The following is a 23,434-nucleotide window of genomic DNA, read 5'->3' as shown; positions in this document are numbered from 1 at the left end:
CACATGAGAGTTACTTGTATTCCCCTCAATGTCAACGTACACATGAAAGTTACTTGTATTCCCCTCAATGTCAACGTACACATGAAAGTTACTTGTATTCCTCTCAATGTCAACGTACACATGAAAGTTACTTGTATTCCCTTCAATGTCAACGTACACATGAAAGTACTTGTATTCCCCTCAATGTCAACGTACACATGAAAGTTACTTGTATTCCCCTCAATGTCAACGTACACATGAAAGTTACTTGTATTCCCCTCAATGTCAACGTACACATGAAAGTTACTTGTATTCCCCTCAATGTCAACGTACAGATGAAAGCTTCTTATATTCCCCTCAATGTCAACGTACACATGAAAGTTACTTGTATTCCCCTCAATGTCAACGTACACATGAAAGTTACTTGTATTCCCCTCAATGTCAACGTACACATGAAAGTTACTTGTATTCCCTTCAATGTCAACGTACACATGAAAGTTACTTGTATTCCCTTCAATGTCAACGTACACATGAAAGTTACTTGTATTCCCCTCAATGTCAACGTACACATGAAAGTTACTTGTATTCCCTTCAATGTCAACGTACACATGAAAGTTACTTGTATTCCCCTCAATGTCAACGTACAGTTGAAAGTTACTTATATTCCCCTCAATGTCAACGTACAGATGAAAGTTAGTTATATTCCCCGCAATGTCAACGTACACATGGAATATTAAAGACCACGATCTATGTCACTTTTCAGAGTGGTTTTATCATAACTAAGTAATCTTCTGTCGTACTAACAGTGCATAAAAAATAAGGCTGTTGCCTTATAACGTTATGGCGACGTTGCTGTACCCTTCAATCGACCCGCTTTTAACGAAATATGCTCCATTTCTAAAATTTTAAATATGTTTATGTAGCAAAGTATCGATGATATAATGACGATGGAAACGCCTATTGAGAACATTTTTTAAGGAAACCTTGCTACATGTTCCGATGACGTCGAGCCACGTAAAAATTGACGTCATTAGGTAACATGTACCGATACGTACACTGAAATAATATAATCGACATTAGAAGCAATATGCAAATTACAGTTTTCTTTACTCTTCAAGAGGTGTTACGTGTTTGGCCAAGTAAATACTATGAGTCGTTCAATACACAATATTCCGACCATTTGATAGGCTAGCAAGGCAAAGTTGATGCTGATTACTTGAATCATTATGTTGGCGCTTTGGCCATCAATGCACTTTCGAACGGTAAATCCGATCACAACTTACACATTCATCGATATCGGGAGAATGGACAGAAACATGCAGCAACAAATTTGAAATATTAATTTCAACTGTTGCATGACAAAACCTTTGCTAATGATATTTAGTGATTATGGTGCAATCTGGAAGCCTGTGTGCCGTTTTAGTAAAGGTTTTTGTTTCCGCAGATCGTAAATCTGTTGTATCATCACGGATAATATCAAGTTTGTTTTTTTGTTGTTTTATCTGCTGTGTTTTCATTTTTAAAATAAATATATTGAAAAATTATGAAAATATGATAATAAGATAAGTTCAGTGTACGGCATAAGATCTGTATTAAGACAGACCCCAGGTGCAGTGCAGGATTTAAACACCATTTCTGAACACTTTAAAACTCGTTATACCGGTATGACGCCGGTAATGTTATATAAATGTAATACCATCATAACAAGACGTACACCATCATAATAAACTAGAAGCGCCACAATGAGACGAAACCAGGTTTTTTATATTGGTAATCAGAAATTATAATTCATTTAGCCAATTATAGCCAATTCATGTCTTGTATGAGCAAAAGAAAAATAAGCCTTAATTTCAATTTTTATCACAAAAGAGATGTAAATGAAAATTACTCTAGTTTAGTTTCATAGGTGTTTAGTTTCCTTAAATTCTAAGTTTTTGGGTGGAAATCATTTTTCCACGCAAGTATATGCATACTTTACATAAATAGTAAAATCTTCCTTAAATTCTAAGTGTTTGGGTGGAAACCATTTTTCCACGCAAGTATATGCATACTTTACATAAATAGTAAAATCTTCCTTAAATTCTAAGTGTTTGGGTGGAAACCATTTTTCCACGCAAGTATATGCATACTTTACATAAATAGTAAAATCTTCTAGGAAGTTTCCAATATTTTCTAAGCATCAAATAAGCATAACGATGGCGTTTCTCGTATACAAATATTTAATATCCATACAGTCGAAACTCGTTGGCTCGAACTTGCTTGGCCCGAATTCCCTGTTGGCTCGAACTAGAAGTAAAGGACCGATTTCTTTATACTGAAGGTAAACGTTTCTGCATGGCTCGAATTTTCCGAGGCTCGAAGTATTTTCGCCGGGACCTTGGGAGTTCGATCCAACGAGTTCCGACTGTATCTACATTTTTCTACAGTAGTTATATACTGTGACATAGGACGGTTTGGTAAAGAATCCCAGCTCTCAAAAAAAATGATAAAAATGATAGGTCGCAAAATGCAGTGCTGTCTGTAATCTAATGGTATATTAGTTATAAAGGTCACTCAGTTTTACTATGACACTGACAATGGGCGTTTCCCTATGAATGTACACAAAGAAAACTCATTGAAGACACAGCGTGTTGTAATGCACTGGAAATGTTCCAACGCGTTTTCTGTTGTGGTTCCATTTAGTTGAAATTTAGTGTGTTTTCTTTTCAGAGGTTTATACGAGTAAACTTGAACAAAAACGGGGAATGAATTTCTTTATAGCATTGACTATATATTGTATTAATTGTAAAATTTCTAAACAAAAATAATAAAAAAAAGATCATCTAGATCTTGTCAAACATGCGATAGCGTAGTGACACTCTTATTTAAAATCAATACACACACATGTAAAACAAACATAAATTCTGAGTGATACACCGTGAAATACTAACTAAATAATGAACTTTTGTAAAATATTAATTACTATTAACAATATTATAACCGTGTTTTGATAGCTGAAATCGTAAATATAAATTAAATGATTGGTGAATGCTTAAAGATTTACTGCAATCAACTATACTCTTATAAGGTAGCACTACTGTGTTTTCTGCACATTTCTATCAAATTAAACTCGGTATCCTCCATAAGATCTATTGATTTCGACAATTGTTCATCTTTTTTTGGTATATTAAAACAAGTGTATTAAATGTGTTCAATCTTATTTTGAGTAAAAGTGCATCTTTACTATTGACATCGTAAAAATATATATTTTTATGAACAGTGTTATTGTTTCAGTAGATGTTAGTGAGAAGTGTTTTTATGGCAAACGGTTTTCTCTACTATTTTAGATCTTAAATACCGTTTAAACCATTTTAATGTTTCAAATTTAGGAATTATTTACTATCATTGTCGATCTGTTTACGGTACACCGAAAAACCACACTGCTTAGCGATATTTAAGGCCAATCTACTACCCGTATGTTGTGTTATATGTATGTTGTTAAGGGAATTAGGACCGACGTTTTAGAACAATATATATAAATTCTCTTTTGTTTATAATCAGTTTGTATCTGTTATTAAGTCGATTGTTTCGCAAATTGAATTTGATAAAAAGTCAGCTACATATTATTTTATCATACATGCGTTGCCATATACTACAAACATATATAATGATGAAATGTAATGTCTATTTTCAAAACATGTATTCAAATTTTAAAAACAATTATTTTACTGATTTTAAAGAAAGTAACATTTTTGTTTATAATACGTCACTTTTGTCTACAATGGTAAAATCCCATTACCCGAAAAAGAGATCTTTTGACTATCAGAAACATTTTCAACCTTTCTGACACGTGACCAAGCGAAAATTCACTGTCTGGTCATGTGACCACAGTGACATTTTGAATGTCATATAAGGGCAAATAACTGCTTCAATATTTTAGCTCAATCATGACTTGATTGCCTCTCTTATACACATACATCATTGACGTCACTATTCAATGTGTACACAAAACATCAGACAAACGTTTTTGAAGGAATTTTCGCATATTCAACGGTGGAATTTTATTCGAGAAATAATTATTTTATTTTGTTATATTTTGTTTACCTTCTTAAACTTGTTTGATTAGATACATTTAAAACTTTTTAATGTACTTAATTCTGTTCGGTATAATAAAATAAATATTATATGGCAGCATGTGTGACATTGATATTGTCAACCATCGAAACAGAATGTCACCCTCGGCTAACGCCTCGGGTGACATTCTGCTCTCGGATTGAAAATATCAATGTCACTCATGCTGCCATATGATATTTATATAATAGCCGATTGCAAGAGAACAGAACTCTATAAAACATTTTGCATAAACACTTTATTTAAATTATGAAATAATAGATGGTTCAACCGCAGCTATAAAAACACATTTTACCTATGGAATACTGGAATAAATCTCACAGTGGTAAAGTGCTTGCATTATTTGTGAAGTAAAACGGCTACGAGTCTCCTTACTCCTTCGGTACATGGAGTTCTGGTAGCTGGCCCAGGCAAAGTCCAAGGCAGATCATCCCTGAGGATACACTATCAGTGGCCGAGCTAGACGAATGCTGACCGGCTGTCAAATATTCTTAAGTAACTGTTATTTTTTATGTGATAACACCAAAAGTAATACATGTATATATCGCCTTTTTCAGGTAACATAAACAATGTGAATAGGTCATGACAGTGATTTTTAACCAAATTATTGATTTTAATGTTTACCCTTTCCCATGGCTTATTGTGTAAAAAGATTGAGTGAATTCGTGGCTTGGGACTGCTTGAGGGGTCAGTTTAGCCGTGGTACAGATCACTGTTAATACAAACAAATCTACACTCACTAAATAATTATCCTAGAAGCTCAAATCATGAAGACGGAACACAGAAAAACAAAGCAGACATAAAATAAATAGTTTAATGAATTTTGGCGGAAAACGGGAGGTTGTAAAGTGAATTAAACAAAGATATTTTATGCAAGCAGCCTCCAAACACGCCATAAAACACAAGAATTAATCACACAAGTAGTATATAAATATAATTATGATACACAAGCAATATGAATACGAATAATACAAATAATAAATAAACATAATACATAATCAAGACAAATAAACATGTCACACTATTATTACTATAATTCTTAGCACAACATCCAAAAAACATTTCGAACATAAAAAAATAAAAAAGGCAAAACCTATTAATTAATGCTTAAGCTTGATATTCGAAGAATCGGTGGTGTAAAGGTCACGGTAATTGTTACTAAAATATAAATACAAATCTGCTGAAGCAATTTTATCCTAAATTAAGTATTTATCTTTCTGTCTGCATCTTCCATGCTGCTTGACCAAAACATCATTATATGAAATGATGCCAGATATTAGCAATATCATCTCAAATACCAGCTTCTCCAAAATGTGAAAAATGCACTTTAAAATGGTTAAAATAGGTGTAATAATCTACAACTTTCAAATGAAAAAGATATAAAATCATTTGCTCAAGGGGTAGCTCCCCCAAATGGTAAAACGGACAGCAGCCACAAGATAGAAGAATGCTTTAAAAAACAAAACAAAAAAAACAAAAAAAAAAAAACAACAACAACAGCTAAAAACAATGATAATTCTACCCTAAAAACCTTTCGTCAAATAGTTCTACTTGTCCATGTGGCATCATATAAACTTGTAAGTAAAGCAAGTGTGTGTCTATTTCTATTTGAATTATCATGGGGGAATATAAACAAGTTTGTTCAAATTATGGCACACATGTAAGTATTAAGGATCAAAATGGCTCTTCTGATTTATAACTCTGAGTTCTGTTTCATATTTTGAGATTTACCAAATCATATATTTGTATAAACAAGTTACCGATCTCGAAAACAACAGGCTCTGCGACTAAGAGGGTACTTCATACAGTCAAACCAAGTGATCTTCAACATCAGAATTAAAAATGGTATAAAGTGGTTTAAATAAATAAAGATTAAAGCAGTCTTTCGCCATATGGACATTTGATAAAAAAACCATTTAAATATATGAATGTTCTTGAGTTGTATTTTTATTCATGAAATTCTATTTGAAAGGGTCAATGCTGTCTTTTTCTCTTTGAAAATGTTTCAGCATGTTTTCCCTTAATTAAAAACCTTGCTCTTTAGTGGTGTCGATACATTGAACAAGAGCAATTCTATTCCTGTAATTGGTAATGTGATATGGCATTCAATGATTTGTCAGTATAACGTGTACATTAATGCAGTTAAAGTTATCAATCATTTTATTTTATCGTTTCATATAATTTATATAATTTACCCTGTAAAGTGTTTAGGTAAAACGAAGGAGATAAATCTTTTATCGGCATTTAACGCATGTGGATAAACAGGGGATTTTGTTGCTGTTTACTGGCCAAACGACATCACGTCTCTTAAACGATATTGCAGCAAGGAAATAAAGAGTTATTTCATAACGCAAACTGGTTCATGCAAAAATAACATCAGACAAGGTTAATTTAACCATTCATGTTCTTTTGGAGAATACTCTAATCCTATTTAAGTTCTAGTAAAAAGACGAAATGTATAACAGTCACGCCGGAAAGTGCTATAAATCCTAACAAGTACATTTCAGTCATAATTGATGGGAAGACAAAACCAGATGGCCCATTACATCAGGCGCCCAAAAGCACTTGCCAATGCATGTCATTTGAAGGGGACCTGCACGTTTTTCAAACGATTGAGTTATTTTATGTGTGTCATTTGCCACAAACTAAGTAATTTTAATAATACAATGTCGGTGCTTTACCATCTGCTGAACAGGTCAGACCTGCAGTACCTTGTGTACCTGCACATGGACAACTGTCCAGGTCGAAACAAAAACCGATACAGACATATATGTATCTGATTGGAGTTGAAACAAGTATTGAAGGGCCACTTTTTCAATTGTTTAATTAAAAAAAGATTAAAATGAAACCATGGAAAGAAAACTCCAAGTATTTTATATAAAATGCATTAAAGTCAAAACCGTTCAAATAATTTTGTATGTGTCAGCTGTTAAAACGTGAAACAACAGATTTAATAACTGTCGACGTTTGTATCTTATATAATCTTACTGTCTTGTTTCTTGTAATAGTTTATTTACACGTTATTATAATATGTTGTGTGTTAAGATGCATGAAGTGGTTTATTATTATTTATGCGTATTTCAAATGAGTCATTTGATCTTTGCCTTCCTCATTCAAATTGGAGTATTTAGAAAAATCAAGCTATCCTTTATAATGGTTGGACATACCAGATGACCCGTTACATTAGCCGCCCAAAAGCACTTGCAAATGCATGTCGTTTGAAGGTGACTTGCATGAGTGTTATCATGCATGGTTAAATGGGTTGGACATATGGACTATTAAAATACAGCTTCGTGCAATTTAACTCCCATTCAACATACATATATGTTAATCTAGCTTGCTTTATATCATTTTAGGCTGTTTTCAAATGATGATGTCTGATTTTAACCAAGATAAGTAAAATGGCGTTTAAGAATCTGATAAGCTTAACATCAATATTTAAAATTAATTTATTTGCTTGTAGCTAGTGATAGCATACCTGTTTAAAACATAAAATTTTCCAACGGTTCTCTTTGTTGCTCATCCACAGCACTGTGAAAACTAGCTGGTTACACATTAGCTTTTCCATCGTTTTGTATAAAATAAGTCCCAATTTTGAACCGGTTTTGATAATATTAAAATATTAATATTATACGATTGAAACTTGACGATTTGTTTTGTATGAAAAACAACATAGGAAACACTTGTTCGCATGTTGGGCAATATAAAAAAGTAACCAGAAAACTTGAGGTAAATGTCTTCAAAAAGGTCAATATTCCATCATTTTGGCATATGATTTGGAAAGAAAGTACCCCTTGTACGGGTCGAAACCGAGAAAAGCCTTTTTCAACATAGTGATAGGTTACCACCTTGTAAAATCAGAATTTTACTCGTCAAATACAATAAAGTTAGCAGAAAAGAATATTGTAGTGACATTTAAAGTCCCAGATGTCTTAGAGCTTAACTATTTGATCCACGACATCAGCTAGTGTTTTAAATATTTAGCATGTACGCATGGTGCTCGCTTCGAGACGTACTCTTGACTTGCTTGTGTCTCTCGTTCATCTTCGTTTTGGTCCGAGCCGTGTGCCTCTTAACAAAGCATATTTTTAATATGTCGATTTCTTGGCTTGACTCAGTAGTTTAATTGTATTTTTGCATGTCAGACACACTTCAATTTGCCTTTGTAAGGCACATGGTTTTCATTTTTAGTATGTAGTATCATTTTGGAGGTATTTAACAAAGTCGTTCAAAATTGTGTTCCTTGCATGCGCTAGCTGGTTTCGAGTCATATATTATTTTGTAAATTAAACACAAATGAATTTGGTTTTAAACCAGAATGCACATCATTTGTTTGTAGTAACAAACATATTTTTGGATATGAAATAAACCTTCTTCTTCTTCTTCTTCTTCTTCTCATTTATATATCTACCAAGTTTCGTCTAGTTTAGACCACCACTGAGTCTCTGATAAACCAATCTGTTCGGTAAGTATGTTGCTATCCCAAGCTATTACTACTAGGAAGGTAAAAAATATCCATAAATCAAACTGACTTATCTCTCTGAATCGAACTGTTAATTCAAGAATTTTGTTTAAACATTAAATCACAATTTACATCAGATGTTTATCTTTGAGATCTGAATAATTCCTGATAAATTATTTATAAAACTAGGTTTGTGTCTTTGCACTTAAGAACGGAAAAACATTCTGATGAAATATTCCGTTAAATGTAGCTATTACCCCATGTTGCATTAGCAAACAACACTCAGAAGAGCAATGAAAAAACATAAAAGAACGAATATAATTATCTCTGAAAAAGTGATGCACGATGGACGTTACATTTCAATGGTTATGTTTGTAAGACATATATGACTGTGTAGTCAAATCTAATTGATAGAAATTAACTTCACCAATTTAAACACGGCGTAAAGGTATTTTTGCACAATCAAAATTAATACAACCATATTAGCCATCATTGGGTTCCGGCGTTTTGTTTTCCTTCATCGGTGTTAAAACATAACCACATATAAAACAGGGTAATAGCTACATTAAACGAATATATTAGTGGTAATCCTGCACCTGTATGTATTTTCATTGCATCGTCGAACAGAACACTTTTTTATGAATAATACAAACTATTCCGTCTCGCACGATTTACAGAAAAAGAATTGGCTTTGCTTCAGCTAATTCCATTTTCTGTATATCGCCAATTAGAACACTAACATATATTCAGTTAAAATGTATCCTTGTATTATCTAAGTCTATAAAATTAAGCTTGAATTTGAAGTTATTTGGACGAGTTTTGAAACATGTGCGTGGGGTTGGGGGTTGTTTTTTAGTAATCCATTGCCATGTTAATGGGTTCTAAATTTAATAAACAATTAGATATATATGGTCGTTCGTTTTACCCATCTGTTCAAAGGAATGACGTAATCATCAATTGTCCTGCGTTGACCAACCGGAGCACCTCGGCCATTTTTATTTGAAACTACCTAGGATTTATATGGAAGGTTTACAATGTCAGAATAATAAAACATATAGTTTTACATTTAACCACGCTGCATGTAGATAGCGTAGTAAATTAAAAAAAATCAATTACAGAAAACACATGACCTTGTGCTGCTTTGTTATTTTCTATGCAAGCATTTTGCCTGTCACAACAAACATAAAGTAGAGGCAGCCACCAACTCGGGAAATTTGACCTGAATATTTTAACCTAGTATTTGACATAATCTTAATCTTCAACTTGATAGACCTTTGCATATAATCAATTGGCAATGTTCAAATAACCTTCTGGCGAATGCACGAAAAATAACGAAATGGAACGAAGAGTTTGTAACAAAGACACATATCTGTAAATGAGTAAACTGACAAAAAGCGTATTATTTAATTAAATTTACAGCTCTTGATTAGAGAACTCGTTATGATTTGTATCCCAACCTACCAACTGGCAGGTAGTTCGTTTTGTTTTTGCGAATAACCAACTGGCAATTTTCGAATATCCATCTGGCGAATGTAGAAACATACTCAATTAAAACCGTTTTTTTCAGGAGGATACATCTGTATACATTCATAAAAATACATTTGGCGTGTGATTTTTTAACATGTGTACCTTTCAACCATAAAACAAGACAAAATGAAAATCCTGAAATACCAACTGGTTGCTAGCTTGATTATTGCAAATAACCAACTGTAAATGGTCAAGGAGCTAACTATCAACATCAACATAAAACTACTATGCATTTGAATATTCAAATCCCCCAACTGGCAACTAGCAGGTAATTGAAAATTCGAATAACAAACTACCGAATAGCAGGTTGTTAATTGTTCGAACCCCCACCTACCACCTACCAACTGTCTCCCAATTTACCGTCATAACAGCTCGTATGAATTAATCTGGTGTATATTTTATCTTGTATCGTAACTAGGAAAGGGCTTGGTGCGGTTTGTGATGTGAAATGGCTTAAAGCATCAGCAATATCTGAGCTTCACATTATTATCCCATAAAACGGATAAAATGTCCTCGTGAATATTACGAACATAGATGAAAGGCCATTTTTCAAAAGTTACCATACTATTTCCCTACTTTCATTCGCATTATCATTCGATCAATTTTAACCTTATCATGACCGACGCCGAAGTATATGTTTACCAAACATTGTGATTAAAACGTTATATTCAGGTTATCGTTGAAAACACGATAAACAAAGAAGATCTCAGTTGTGACTGAAGTTGAATGCCAAAGTGTCACACGTATAAAAAAATTTGAAGTTCATCGTAGAGTAAATACGTAATCCAATGAAAACGTTGTTGTTAGAACGAGTTTAAACACGTTTCAAAACAATATATTATGCATCGTTATCAGAAACCCGATTCAAAATCAATAATTAACATTTTAATATACCTTATGACGTTATCATAATGGCGTTGCGATGTTTTTAAAATTAATTCAAAGCCAAAATTATTTCACATATGTTATACTGAAAAACAAAAAGTTTTGATGACTTAATATGTAATTATGTGTTGCGCTATACTATTGTGACGTCGATGGTGAACATTAGTCCTGTGAGATGTATTTATCTTATCAAATCCGAAAATTGTTCTTAAACATATTTCAGTAGAGCTATTGTTGCGCACATATCAGACTTCTTCGGTAAAAGTCACTTTGACCTCCAAAATGATTCCCTTTTTGCTGACAATGCCTCATACTAAATAGTGTTTTAGTGTTACCGAGCCTTATGTGTCTTACTCGAAGGCGATGTAAATGATGAAAGCTAACAATTGGCTCGTGACAAAACTAACCCTCTTCACTCACGCGGCAAACCCAACTGCATGAGATAATAAGCATAGCATTTAATGGTTTACGACTGTGCCCGACTTTTATAATCATTTTGAATTAAATGTACCAAGAACTTATTATTTGGTAACTCTTTTTTTGCTTTTCAAATCACTGAGTATATAATGCATCCTAAAGCGATAATTACAACATGAAACAAAAGAGTGCTGCATTTATACCTTTAATATTTGACCCTGGGGTGGCAATTATACCCACGAGGACAAACTTACATCTGGGTTGGGGTTTTTATGCGTTAATAAGGCAATCGAGAAAATATCTTTCTTAATAAAAAGCCAAAAATTTGCGTTGCAGAAACAGAAACTTCGCAGACATAACAACATTTGCAAACTAAACATGATGTCTGATACCTGTAAAATAACAAATACAGCTTTTGTTAAAGATGGCTTTCAGGCATATATTGTATATATTTTTGCATTTGCTAATGGGGACATGTCTAAGGATAAATTAAGATATATAAGCAAAACGATTTTTTGTGATAACAACTCTCTGACTCATTTAACTGTTAACTTTGTAAACCTTTTAAAACGGCATTCAACATGAATTAGCCTAAGAGTTAAAACGAATTTACATCCCCACACATTATTTGCCGATGTTTGTATTTCGCTTGTCGCCGGTCATACGAGATCGTTATGTAATGTATTTGCCTTTTAATAAATTGATTTATATACATGTTGTGGTAGTAGAAAGCATGTGAAAATATTCGGGTATATTGCGAATTATAGTTATTGTATTCGATAAAAAAATAAGTTCCAAAACACGAATGAACTTGACTAATTTAAAAATGAACATTTTTCAATTTACATGTATACTACTATGCTATGATTCTCTATCCGAACATATCCAAAGATATTGCATTTATCGGAAAATATTCGAAAATGCCATAAGGCAGGTTAATTAACAATGGAAGTTAAGGTGTGAATAGTTGAAATTTCGCTAAAATAAAAAATAATATACAGGGTTGAAATGACGCAATAGTAACAATGATCTGTTACGTTGATTGAAACCAGGAGACACGCACACTTGAGTTATTGCCGAAAATTTGAAAAACTTGTTGATTTACTTGAAAGAAACTCTCCTGGTAGGAACATGCGTTCTCTTATCAAGTGCTACAAAACAAGACTTATATTTTAACTTACAGGTATTTCATAAACGCGAAGTTCCTTTGACGTATAACTTCTGGTTATCCACCGACAGAAAGCAAAGACAGACAAGAAAATTTGTAAACCATTAATTGATGTTAAACATCTCTAGGTATTCATTTCGAGTTTTCTTTTATTTCGAATGTTTATTTGAAAAGTGTGGCGTAAGCAAACCAAGAAAGATTGGATCAAAGTGTTCTCGGAAAGTGAAATCAGAACTGTACAGATCCTCGACAGTTTCAGAAATCGATCACAGATTGTGATGGTATGATTGCAATACTTATGTGAAAAGGAATTACATGATAGGAAGAGGCAGACCTCAATGCGTTTTGCATCCCGATTTTTTCTTTTCAGCCATTGGGAATTACTGGACATTAATTGAATTATGGATTGTGTTCACTTCATTAATATACATTAAGTTTATGTGTTAGGTGCCTGGAATAATAGAAATACTAATGAATATTCGGCTCGTGGTCATATTCTAGCCAACGGAAAATTTTAAATACGTCACCGGATTTGTATGCGTTCCAAAGATCGCTAAGAAAGATTGAACAAATAACGGACTGACTTTGGAGTTTTTTTAAGCAAACAAAATGTCTCAAAAACGATTTACGGGGGCTCGAATTGTGTTACTAGGGGCCAGCGGTGTCGGAAAAACAGGTAAGATAACGTTAATTTATTTATGAATATATCAGTAGTAGTATTATTCATTTCGTATTATATAATTTTTATCTATATAGTGATAGAAATATATTGATAATAACTTACAATTATCTTTTATAATTATTGCTAACTTATTCATTCGACTGAATATAAAGCATCGATAAAAATATTATTTTACTTATTTCCAGCGTAATATTTTTTCCTGTTTAGACATGAATCTTATAAATATAGGATTTATATCCGTTTAGATCCTTTCAATGGTTGGATTAATTTATATGCAGCCAATTGTATAAAAGTGGTTTATTATTTGATGTGGTCAATGCAATCCAAAGAGTTGATTAATGGATGAATATTTATCAAAATATTATTAACCAATACAAAAATGCATTCTAACCGAAAGATAACATCTGGAAAAAAGATAATGTTTTTTTATACAATAAGGCCTAAAAAAATAATTGTTTGGTTAGGGTTACATCCTTTTCAAAAATAGGTAGGGTAGGTAGGCTTTTTTATTATTAGGCTTTATATAAGAATGTCACTTTCGTCATTGGAGAATGGTGTTAAAGTTATCTTTTGTATAAGCATTTAAGATTTAAAACTCCATATTTAAAAAACCCAAATGTTTTTTTTTATTTATTTTTCAGTTTTTTTCAAATTGCCTATAAAAACGGTAGGGTCGGCGCCTATTTCGTAGGTAGGTTCAGGTAACCCGCACCAAATGTATTTTTTTAGGCCTAAGCAGATAGGTTGTTGCTGGTTTTAGAAAATTTTACATTATCTTAGCCCTCTTAGGGAATTTGGTTACATGTACAACCCATGGGCAATTATTTTCACTGAGGCAATTATCAACGAAAAGCGATGGTGATCCATGTATAATCCTGCATAATACATGTGTTTTGTCATTTGTCAATGATTTCAAATGGATTTAAAAATGATTTTGTGGAATAATGAAGTATATGTCATATCATTAGCATGTAGTCTTAAAAATGAGATATAACAAAATGGTTTTGAATGGCACTAGCTGCGATAAATAACTTGTAACTGAAAATCAAAAAAGCAAACCTTTTCGTACGAATTTTTAGAATAAGCCTACAATGTTTCCATTCTTCAAATATTTCCTGTTTTACATCGGCTGATTGTGATGTTCATTTCAATAGGTGAGCACAGCTAGGGTCGATCAAGCCTAGGAGCAGTTTCATATGCATCTCGGCTTGACGGAATGACCCTAGCCATTTCGCTAGTAGAATTAACATTTCTCAGCGAATAAAGTAAAACAAAACGTTTCAACAAAACATTTCCTTGTCTCACTGCTTTATGACCTTTACCGAATGTAAACATCCGGTACGGTTTGGGGTAGTACTCGTTACGGAATCACTGAAGGTGTAATTATTGGTAAAACTAATTACACTATTATTGCACCGATAGTTCCATTTTAATTTCTTTAAAGCTTTTAATAATGTTTAAATGTTTGCCTACCAAGTATACGGCGGCCATTTTTATTTTCGTTAAAATGTCGTCAGTGAGCACGTTCTCGTCTTCGTCAGTCAATTATGCCATAATCGCCCTGACGTGCCGTGATAATCTCACGGGCGGAGACGATAATCATTATTGCGGGAACGAATTTCTATTATAGTAAAATGATACTATTTATAGTAACATGTTTATTATTCATCATCAAAACTTAGTCAATAGCCATCCCAAACACCCTAGATAAAGTCTGTATCGCTATTGTGTTAGTAATAGAAATTTTATGTTTATAATTTGAGTACTTCCTTCAGTATGTTTGTATATATTTAATCGTGTTAAAGATCTTGCAAATAACTTGCCTACGGATAAGCATCCCACCCGTTCTTCTAATTACTTGAACGTAAATGATGAAATGTATACAGAGTATGTCAGCCGAAAAGACCCACCATGGTTTAGAAATATATTAACCAAACAATTAATTGAAGATAATGTTCAATTAATATATATATTCACTTACTCTGTACATAAATACTTTTTTCCATTTTCAGCTTTTGCAGTCCGATACATTACTAAGAGGTTTATTGGAGATTACGACAGGGATAAAGGTAATACATGATCCGTTAAATAGATATAAAACTAAAATATCTTAGATACATTTAATGGATACAAAAAATGATTTACTCTTCGGCAATTCGGCTGCTGGATAATATCGTTGTTCCACAACATTATGTAAAATTACATCAATAGTAAATAAAACTAATATACTATTGGTCAATTGGTAAATAACTATAAAGACATGTGTGAGGTAAGGATCTCGTAGTAGGACGCTTGTTGTGTAAACACGTATCGAGGCGTTATACTAAAAACGTTTATACACCTTATGGGACTTGATACAGGTCATCAGAACAGCTAAAAGAAAGCTTAACTATTTTATTTTTTCTTGATTGTGGCGAAATAATTCGCCGTTACATCATTAACGTACTTTCGTAATTTCAGTTTACACTCGTTTGTCGTATATTCGTACTTTCGCGGCGAAAGTACAAACATACAAAATGGCAAATATCAATCACCAGATAAAAGACAGCTCTTGAAAAGCGGCCTTAGGCTTGTGCGTAATTCTTATAAACAATGCTTGTAAGCGATGCTTATACGTACTAATCGGAAACTAGAGTATCGTGATGTTTTCACTATTCCTTACGGAAAAAGACATGGATAGGCATGTATTAAACACTAAAATTGAATGATCTTCCATAACACTAAAAGCAACATCTGTTACAGAAAAATCTCGTTGACTGTGCAATGAATTTTACCAGTGTAAAAAATTCAAGAAATAAGTAAATGTAAATATATACTAACAAAAATGTTTCTGATAAAAACTTAAATAATAGAAAGAAATCAGGACAAAACCCGATTAATACTTTGACTTTTTGATATGCTGCTGTTCACAAGAGCATAAAAGAGATGAAAGAAACATATGTTAAGAAGAACATATCATTGAGTAAAGTATTCGTTCGTTTGTTGTTTTTGTATTTTATCCATCAATGCAGATACAGAAATATAGCTTAGATAATTCTTAGATACCGACCGGCTGCCGGGGTGATAAATTAAAAATGTCGGTAATAATATTTGATTATTTCTGGCAAATGATAATTTATGTATAATTGCGAAGGGTAACAACTATGCTAGAAGATTGAAATATTTCTTTCAAAAGATTCCAATATTCGGGAAACCGTTTTGAGGTCTATATTTTTCAGTTGAAAGAAAATTGGCATAAGCGGAATATACAATGCCTGTAGCGTTTATAAACATACATCATAAAAAAACATATACAAAGAACACAAATAGTAACTATATCAGTGAAAAACAAGCTAGAGTTTCTTAGATTCTTTGCAGTTTTGATCTAAATACATTTAACAGTCTTCCCGACGAAGCGGATAATAAGAAAAACATTTGACATATTTTTCGAAGGAATGGCTTATTATGAAACTTTTCGATCAAACCGTTTTTAACCTTTTATTTGATAAGGTAGACTGTGTGAGATTTTTATAGTTTCAAACAATTACTCCATCATATCTTTAAAAAAGTTTTGCATTAGGTGCTCTGAATTGTATTTCTTCGTCTGCAGATAGAGTCGGGATCCCTAATCACAAAAGTACTTGGGGTCTACATATTAGTTTACTATTATTTGTTTTATTTTTAAGTTTCTTGGAGTTAATGCATACTTTGATATGATTTACCATTTGCGTCTTTACTTTATTCGGAATTGTTGGGATAAGAGTGAGGTTTTTCACACGAAATAGTTTACCCCCCCCCCGCCCCAGTAAATTTGCATTTTACTGACCGTCGGTACCTAACAATACTTGATAAACAAGCCTAGTTTTTGTATATATTATGTGCGTGTTGTTTGTGAAGTTTTGTGCTGTTGTTCTATGTTTCTGGTTTGTAATTGTTTGTTTTGTGTACTATATCATTGGCGTTGACCCTGTGTCATTAAACGGGGTTTATGTTTACACATTCGACTACTGTACTTGTTTCTGTAGATTTTCATACAAATATGGATGTAGTACCTAGAGAGTTATGTTTTAGTCAATTATAAATACAACAACAACAGAAATAGTAGTAAATGTTTACATATTTTAATGATCAATGGCAAATTTTCAGAAAGATCGGTTATTATTTCGTCGGAATAGTACCAGCAGATGATAAGGGCATAGTTATTTGTTAATACCCTCATTTCATATCTATCATTTCAATATGGTTGGACCCAAAGCCGTATGTACTGTCCTGAGAAATGTTTGTTCATATTTATTGTTTACCATAAAGTTTTGACTTAACTGTGAAGAGTAAAATGGTTTTATACAAGATATTGTAAGACGTCCAATACTACACATATTTTCTGTGATAATTGTAAACCACATAAATGATCTTATATTTAATAATATGGAATGTACAAATGTATAACATTCCGAGAACCGACAGAAATATGTATGCATTTATATGCCATATTAAACTGCCTAATATTTCAATTAATATCTTTATATCGAGTAACTAGCGCACATAAAGCAAAATTCAGTAGCACTTATTTTTCAATTAACATCACGTAATACTCGCACCTTACATAATCTTCTCAGACAGAAAATCAGATGGTACCTAATGTTTACGATTTCTGTGAATGAGATCTTTAGATAGTATATTTCTTGTTTATCTAAGCTAAATGGTTTTTCAGTGAATTATATTAATGTTTAAGTCACCACAACAACTTTATATGAAGATATCGCACAGTTAGGAATTATGTCTCAATCTAAAAGATATTAAAAAATACATTCAGACTTTAAACCAATAATTCTGCTAAGATATTGTGAAACGATGATCAACAATTAACACACACTCAAAGAAACGAGAGTAATGTGAATATTCTGAGGAAAAAACAGTTATCATTGCTATGTTGCTGTTTACATTACAGCATCATTAATAATTAAGGGCTATCAAAACATATCTATATTAAATATCCTCTTTTAGTTGTTAGACCTATTTAATATCACATAACATTTGCTGGCAAATAATATTGTTATATTAAAAAAATCATTGTTTATCCTTATATAATATAAGATCTTTAGGAAGTAACTTTTTTCAGAGTTTTGATAATAGTTTATTCTTTTCATTCTTATATCAATTGTTGTCAAAATATGGCCATAATCGATCAAACTAATCAGGTGTAACACAGCTAACTAAACTTGAGGTACATGGTATTATATTTGACTTGTCTTTTGCAAGACATTTCAATTATCCGGGGGCGATTACAAATCTTGGAGATATTTTAAAAATAATTACATTGCATTGTTGAAAGTCCGTCCTAGGTTCGAACTCATTCCTAGCATTCGGATGAAAAGGTCCGCTGGCCTATTTCGATCATATACTGAGTATAATAATAATAATAATAATAATAATAATAATAATAATAATAATAATAATAATAATAATTAATAATAATAATAATGCATCAACCTATATTGTGCCCCTTTGACACAATGCACGCAAACCTCATACACTTTTATAATTTTAATTATATATGTTGTTTGAAAAACACAACTGGACTTTCTCATATACGTAGAATGTTTTTAATATCATATCATTCCGAAATATTCTATTAGACTGTAATGCTTAATTGTGCTATTATTGACAGGTGGTTGTCTAATTGAGCGGTTGGGTTTAAACTGCAAGTGAATTCCTACTTAACTGACCGTTCTAAAGTGGTGGACCCCTGTATCACTTACCGTAAAAGGCGGTAGCAACTTGTTTAACTGACCGTTCCAAGCCCGTATTCGTCCTGTCCCACTAACCGTCCAAGGTTAGGTGTGGTTGTTGTATTTTGACGGTTGGTTTATGCAATATGGTGTATTTCTCTCTTGGCATTTAACAAAGTCATTATTAATTACTTGGATATTGGGCTATCCCGCAGTTCAAATAGTATTTTTAGTATAGTCAAGTGATAATTATTTCTCTAATTGTCATTGTAATTCTAAGTACAATTAAATGGAAGTTATCTTATACAAAACACGATGCAAACTTCAGGATGCAATAAAACAACCTTAACATGTTGCTTATCAAAAGAGTGATATTCAGTACAACATTTAATATAAAACGCATATTTAAGAGCAGTTTGATGTATTTTTATATCGTGAAACATTCTAGATATGGTTGATGTATGAATTTTGAGCAGCAGTTTTCAGTTAAGAGAATCATTTATTGGTAAATACAATTAAATATTTACTCACACTATATAATCTGTGTTTGTTATGATGAACCATTTATGTCAAATACCGCCTTTAGCCGACTGCGCCGCCGCAATAGAAGGTGTACATTTAAATATATAGAGGTAGCTGTGTTCACGAAAAAGAGTTATGCATCTATGATAGAGTTGCACCTCTAATATAAAATATGGCAAAAGAGGTTTAACACTACATAAAAATGACGCTTTAATTAACACATAACAACTGTCCGAATTCGAGCAAAATTGTTCGTCATAGCTTGCAAAGTTGTGTGTCCTTGCACCCGTAGGGTAAAAAGCTCTGAACTGACTCCCACATTGACATTGATTTTAGATCAATTGTGTTTGAAAAGAACAATGATTGAATTATCAATCAAACATCAACCATTTTTATACTTTTGAAAACAGGAGAAAGCAATTTTGCCAGGGTAACGACTCTTCTTTTCTATAAACCTACAACACAAATTGATTCAATATTTAAGAAATTATCTTTAATTACAATTCATAATATAAATGGTTCTAAAAAAAGTTACTACCATTATATGTTTAGCGTTTCTATGTTTTAGGTTTAAATCATTAAAATTAGCAATGTGTTCATTATATGTAAAAGTCACAGGTGTATAATTATAAGAATGCTTTAAGAAAATTGTGCAAAGTGATTTAAATAATTTTCAAATGTATAGGGAGCATGAATTGTGGTATCTTTACGAGATTCGAGATTTCTCAGTAACCGTTACCAGAATATTACACAAACATTTACCTGTTTCAAGTGTTATATATGAGTAAGTGTTTGTTGTAATTTGAGTTTGTGGGTCTCTTACTTAGTGTTTACCGGCTTTGATCTAAGTGCGTTTAATAAGATGAAAATTACTGGACTTGCAGTTTCAATTGTTGAGATTAATTTTAAGCACAAACATATATAATATGTTTCCTTTTGATTATGAAATCTTAAGATGGTCTTTAGACAAACAAATTTATTGAACAAAATATTGATATAACTTTGACCACCTTTATACCAATGTACACAACAAATACTATGTTGTTGGACCAATTGGGAAACATTCACATTAATAAGCAGTGTGAAAAGGGAACTTGACACACAATTCCGGGGGCGATGAAAGTGTGGCATCTACCAATACGTGAATAAGACATTGTTTCTAATAAACAAACTGTCTTTTGATATAGTAACGTTTGTACATGAGTGTATGCTCAATTAACGTAAGGGTTATTCTTAAACCTGACGTTGATCGGTTGGGATTGACAATGTATAGCATGGCCTTGACTCTTTTTCGGATGTTTAAAATGAGATAAAACAATGTTCGTGATGTTGGGATGCACGTTCTAAGGTAAACCCCTAAAGTGTGCCTCTTCTACATTCAGACCTTTGATTATTCCATGATTTCTATTTATGCTATTGAAATAAAAAATCAAAGGAAAAATGCATGAAGAGGTTTATAGATTATTTAGGGATAGCTGAACAGTGACTAATAAATTTACAATATTGCTAACTAGCCTGCTCCTTTGCTTATCTCAGGAAATGTAATTCAATTAAAAATTCTTCTTCAAGGTACATTGCTTTTCAAGTATTCCAATATTTTGAAAAAAATTGCATAGTTGATTTTTCCATTTTTTTCTGTTTCCGTAAATGATACGCCTGTTTGGAAGTCTTAATGCCAATTTATGTTTGTTTTTGCTATCTGGTAATACAAAACATTGATTGACTCTCCAGGTTTTCTGAGTTTCAGTTAAACTCTGTATTTTACTGGTTTATTTTCTTTCTTAATATATTTGTTAATCGAGAAAACACGAACTGGATTGCTGGTTTACTGTTCGAACAAATAACACTTTGGTCATGAATGAAGTCTTAAGAACTGCGAGAAAAATGAAAAAATATTGCATGTTTTAAGATTTCATTCTTTCAAAAAATACAACATATTAAATGGCTAGGCATTGCATAAAAACGATAGTTTCTAATTATTCCATAATGCTATAATTTTTGAATGGGACAAAGCGTCCATTTTTGTACAAATGAATGCATATTACTTTCATGTGTTTAGAACTCACTTTCAACCGCAATTTTTCAATAATTCAATCACAACATTTAGCAAAGTGCACACTGTATTTTTAACTCAATATTTTTTATTTGATAAGATTGATGAAATGACGGACGAAACATCTCACAAAAACGATGACAGCCATCACCGTGCATTACACTTGTCATTTAGACTACTTGCCAAGCATACACTTTCCTCTGGTGTATCTAACTATAGCTGTGGACAGTTGTCAAGGCATTTGTTTAAGTTTGAGTGTCTGTTTGGCCCTAAAACAGGGCCTGCGTAAAGTGATTTTACTAGTCTTCTTTTTGTTTTATTGAAAAACCAATGTAATAAAATGCTTCTACTGTTACCACTACCGTTTTTGTCTCCTCAACCACACCACCAATTTTTGTATAACTGCACCTGCTACTACTACTGCTACTGTTATAGCAACTGCTTCTACACTACTACTACTAAATATTATTATATTTAAACTCTTTCAGAGATGGTGTACACACGTCACCTTCCTACCCCAAGAGATGAAATTACCCTGGATATCCTCGACACCGGCGCAAAGGTAGGGGGCATTTCTACATGACATTGTGTTACACCATTATGTTTCTTCATTCACTCACAGATTAAAGTTAAAGTTAAATATGCATATTCTGATTAAAGTGACAAGTTTTGTAGCGAAAATCTACCTAAAGGACCAAAACGTCCGTTGGTGACATTAAATTGAGACCATGAGGAGCATATACACCAATATTAATATATATATATTATACAATTACTAGAACACACACATCAGCTCAAAGAGATATATCCTTAGGCATCTATAAGTCTTCATCAAATATTAAGATTGAAACGCCATTTTCGTTTTACGTATATTTTCAGCTGTCCACGGAAACAATCGAAAAGCACACCAAATGGGGTGACGGCTATATTCTCATCTACTCCCTCACAGATCGTGCAAGTTTGACTTACTTATCAGAGGTCAAGGACATCATTACAAAGGTCAAAGGTTGCGACTGTCCTTTGACTTTGGTGGGAAACAAAAGTGACCTTATTTCTGCACGTGAAGTAAATGATGAGGAATCGAGTGATTTTGGACAAAAATTTGATTGTCCTAAATTTGAAATATCCGTTGCAGAGACCAGTCAAGGGGTGCTGGAAGTTATGGATGAAATAATGTGTCAAATCAAGCGTGACTTTGTGAAAAATATGAATACTTCTAATCAACTGGCAATAGCTGATAATAAGCCCCGCTCAAAACTTTACAGCATGAAGAAAGCATTTAAGAAAAGAATAAATCGTAGCCATAGCGATACATTTTAGTGAAGCCATACAAACACCATTTAATGACAAAACATTTGAATAAGTATTACAACGGTTTGGTGCCATACCATACGTGCTTTTTTCAGATATTGTATCTGCATAATTATGTATAATATACGCTCGTTCATCAGTTTATAAGTGCAACTACTGCTTCGATTAGGAAAACAATCAACATTTTTAAACAGTGTTTGAACAATTACCATTGTTTTTATGCAAGTTTTGTGTTCGATATAATAATTGCAATTTGTATCGAAGCACATTTTTGACGATATTATTGTAGTTGTTTACTTTAACATTTTTTTTTTACAGTTTTGTTCCTATTTGTCTGTCAATACATTTTGCACAAGTTTAAAACAGTTCATTCGACATTCGAAATTCGATATACAGAATGCTGATGATTTCGACGACGTCGATGACGACAACGTTGATGACGACAACGTTGTTGATGATGATGATGATGATGATGATGCAGTATTCAATTCTTTGATGTCAAGTGGCGAGCTGGAGTATTTTTTTGGACTGTATCTATTTCAAAAACGTAAGTGCAAAATACATTCAAATTTTACAAAAATGTGAAATAGCATTTCAGCTTTCTAGAAAT

At 32.5% G+C, this 23,434-nt stretch overlaps 1 protein-coding gene across 1 annotated transcript; it reads left to right on the top strand.

The window, feature by feature from the left end:
• Positions 1–12,524: 12,524 nt before the first annotated feature.
• Positions 12,525–23,141, top strand: LOC128239357 (ras-related and estrogen-regulated growth inhibitor-like). Its single transcript, XM_052955977.1, has 4 exons — positions 12,525–13,224; positions 15,243–15,299; positions 22,002–22,075; positions 22,393–23,141. Exons 1-4 carry the CDS (start codon positions 13,158–13,160, stop codon positions 22,831–22,833), a joined length of 639 nt encoding a protein of 212 aa, XP_052811937.1. The 5' UTR covers positions 12,525–13,157; the 3' UTR covers positions 22,834–23,141.
• The last annotated feature ends 293 nt before the right edge of the window (positions 23,142–23,434 follow it).

This window comes from Mya arenaria, chromosome 6 (assembly GCF_026914265.1).
Source record: "Mya arenaria isolate MELC-2E11 chromosome 6, ASM2691426v1".
Classification (NCBI taxonomy): Eukaryota; Metazoa; Mollusca; class Bivalvia; order Myida; family Myidae; genus Mya; species Mya arenaria.
Note: the sequence above shows the minus strand (reverse complement) of the source record. Positions and strands in the feature narration are given on the sequence as shown.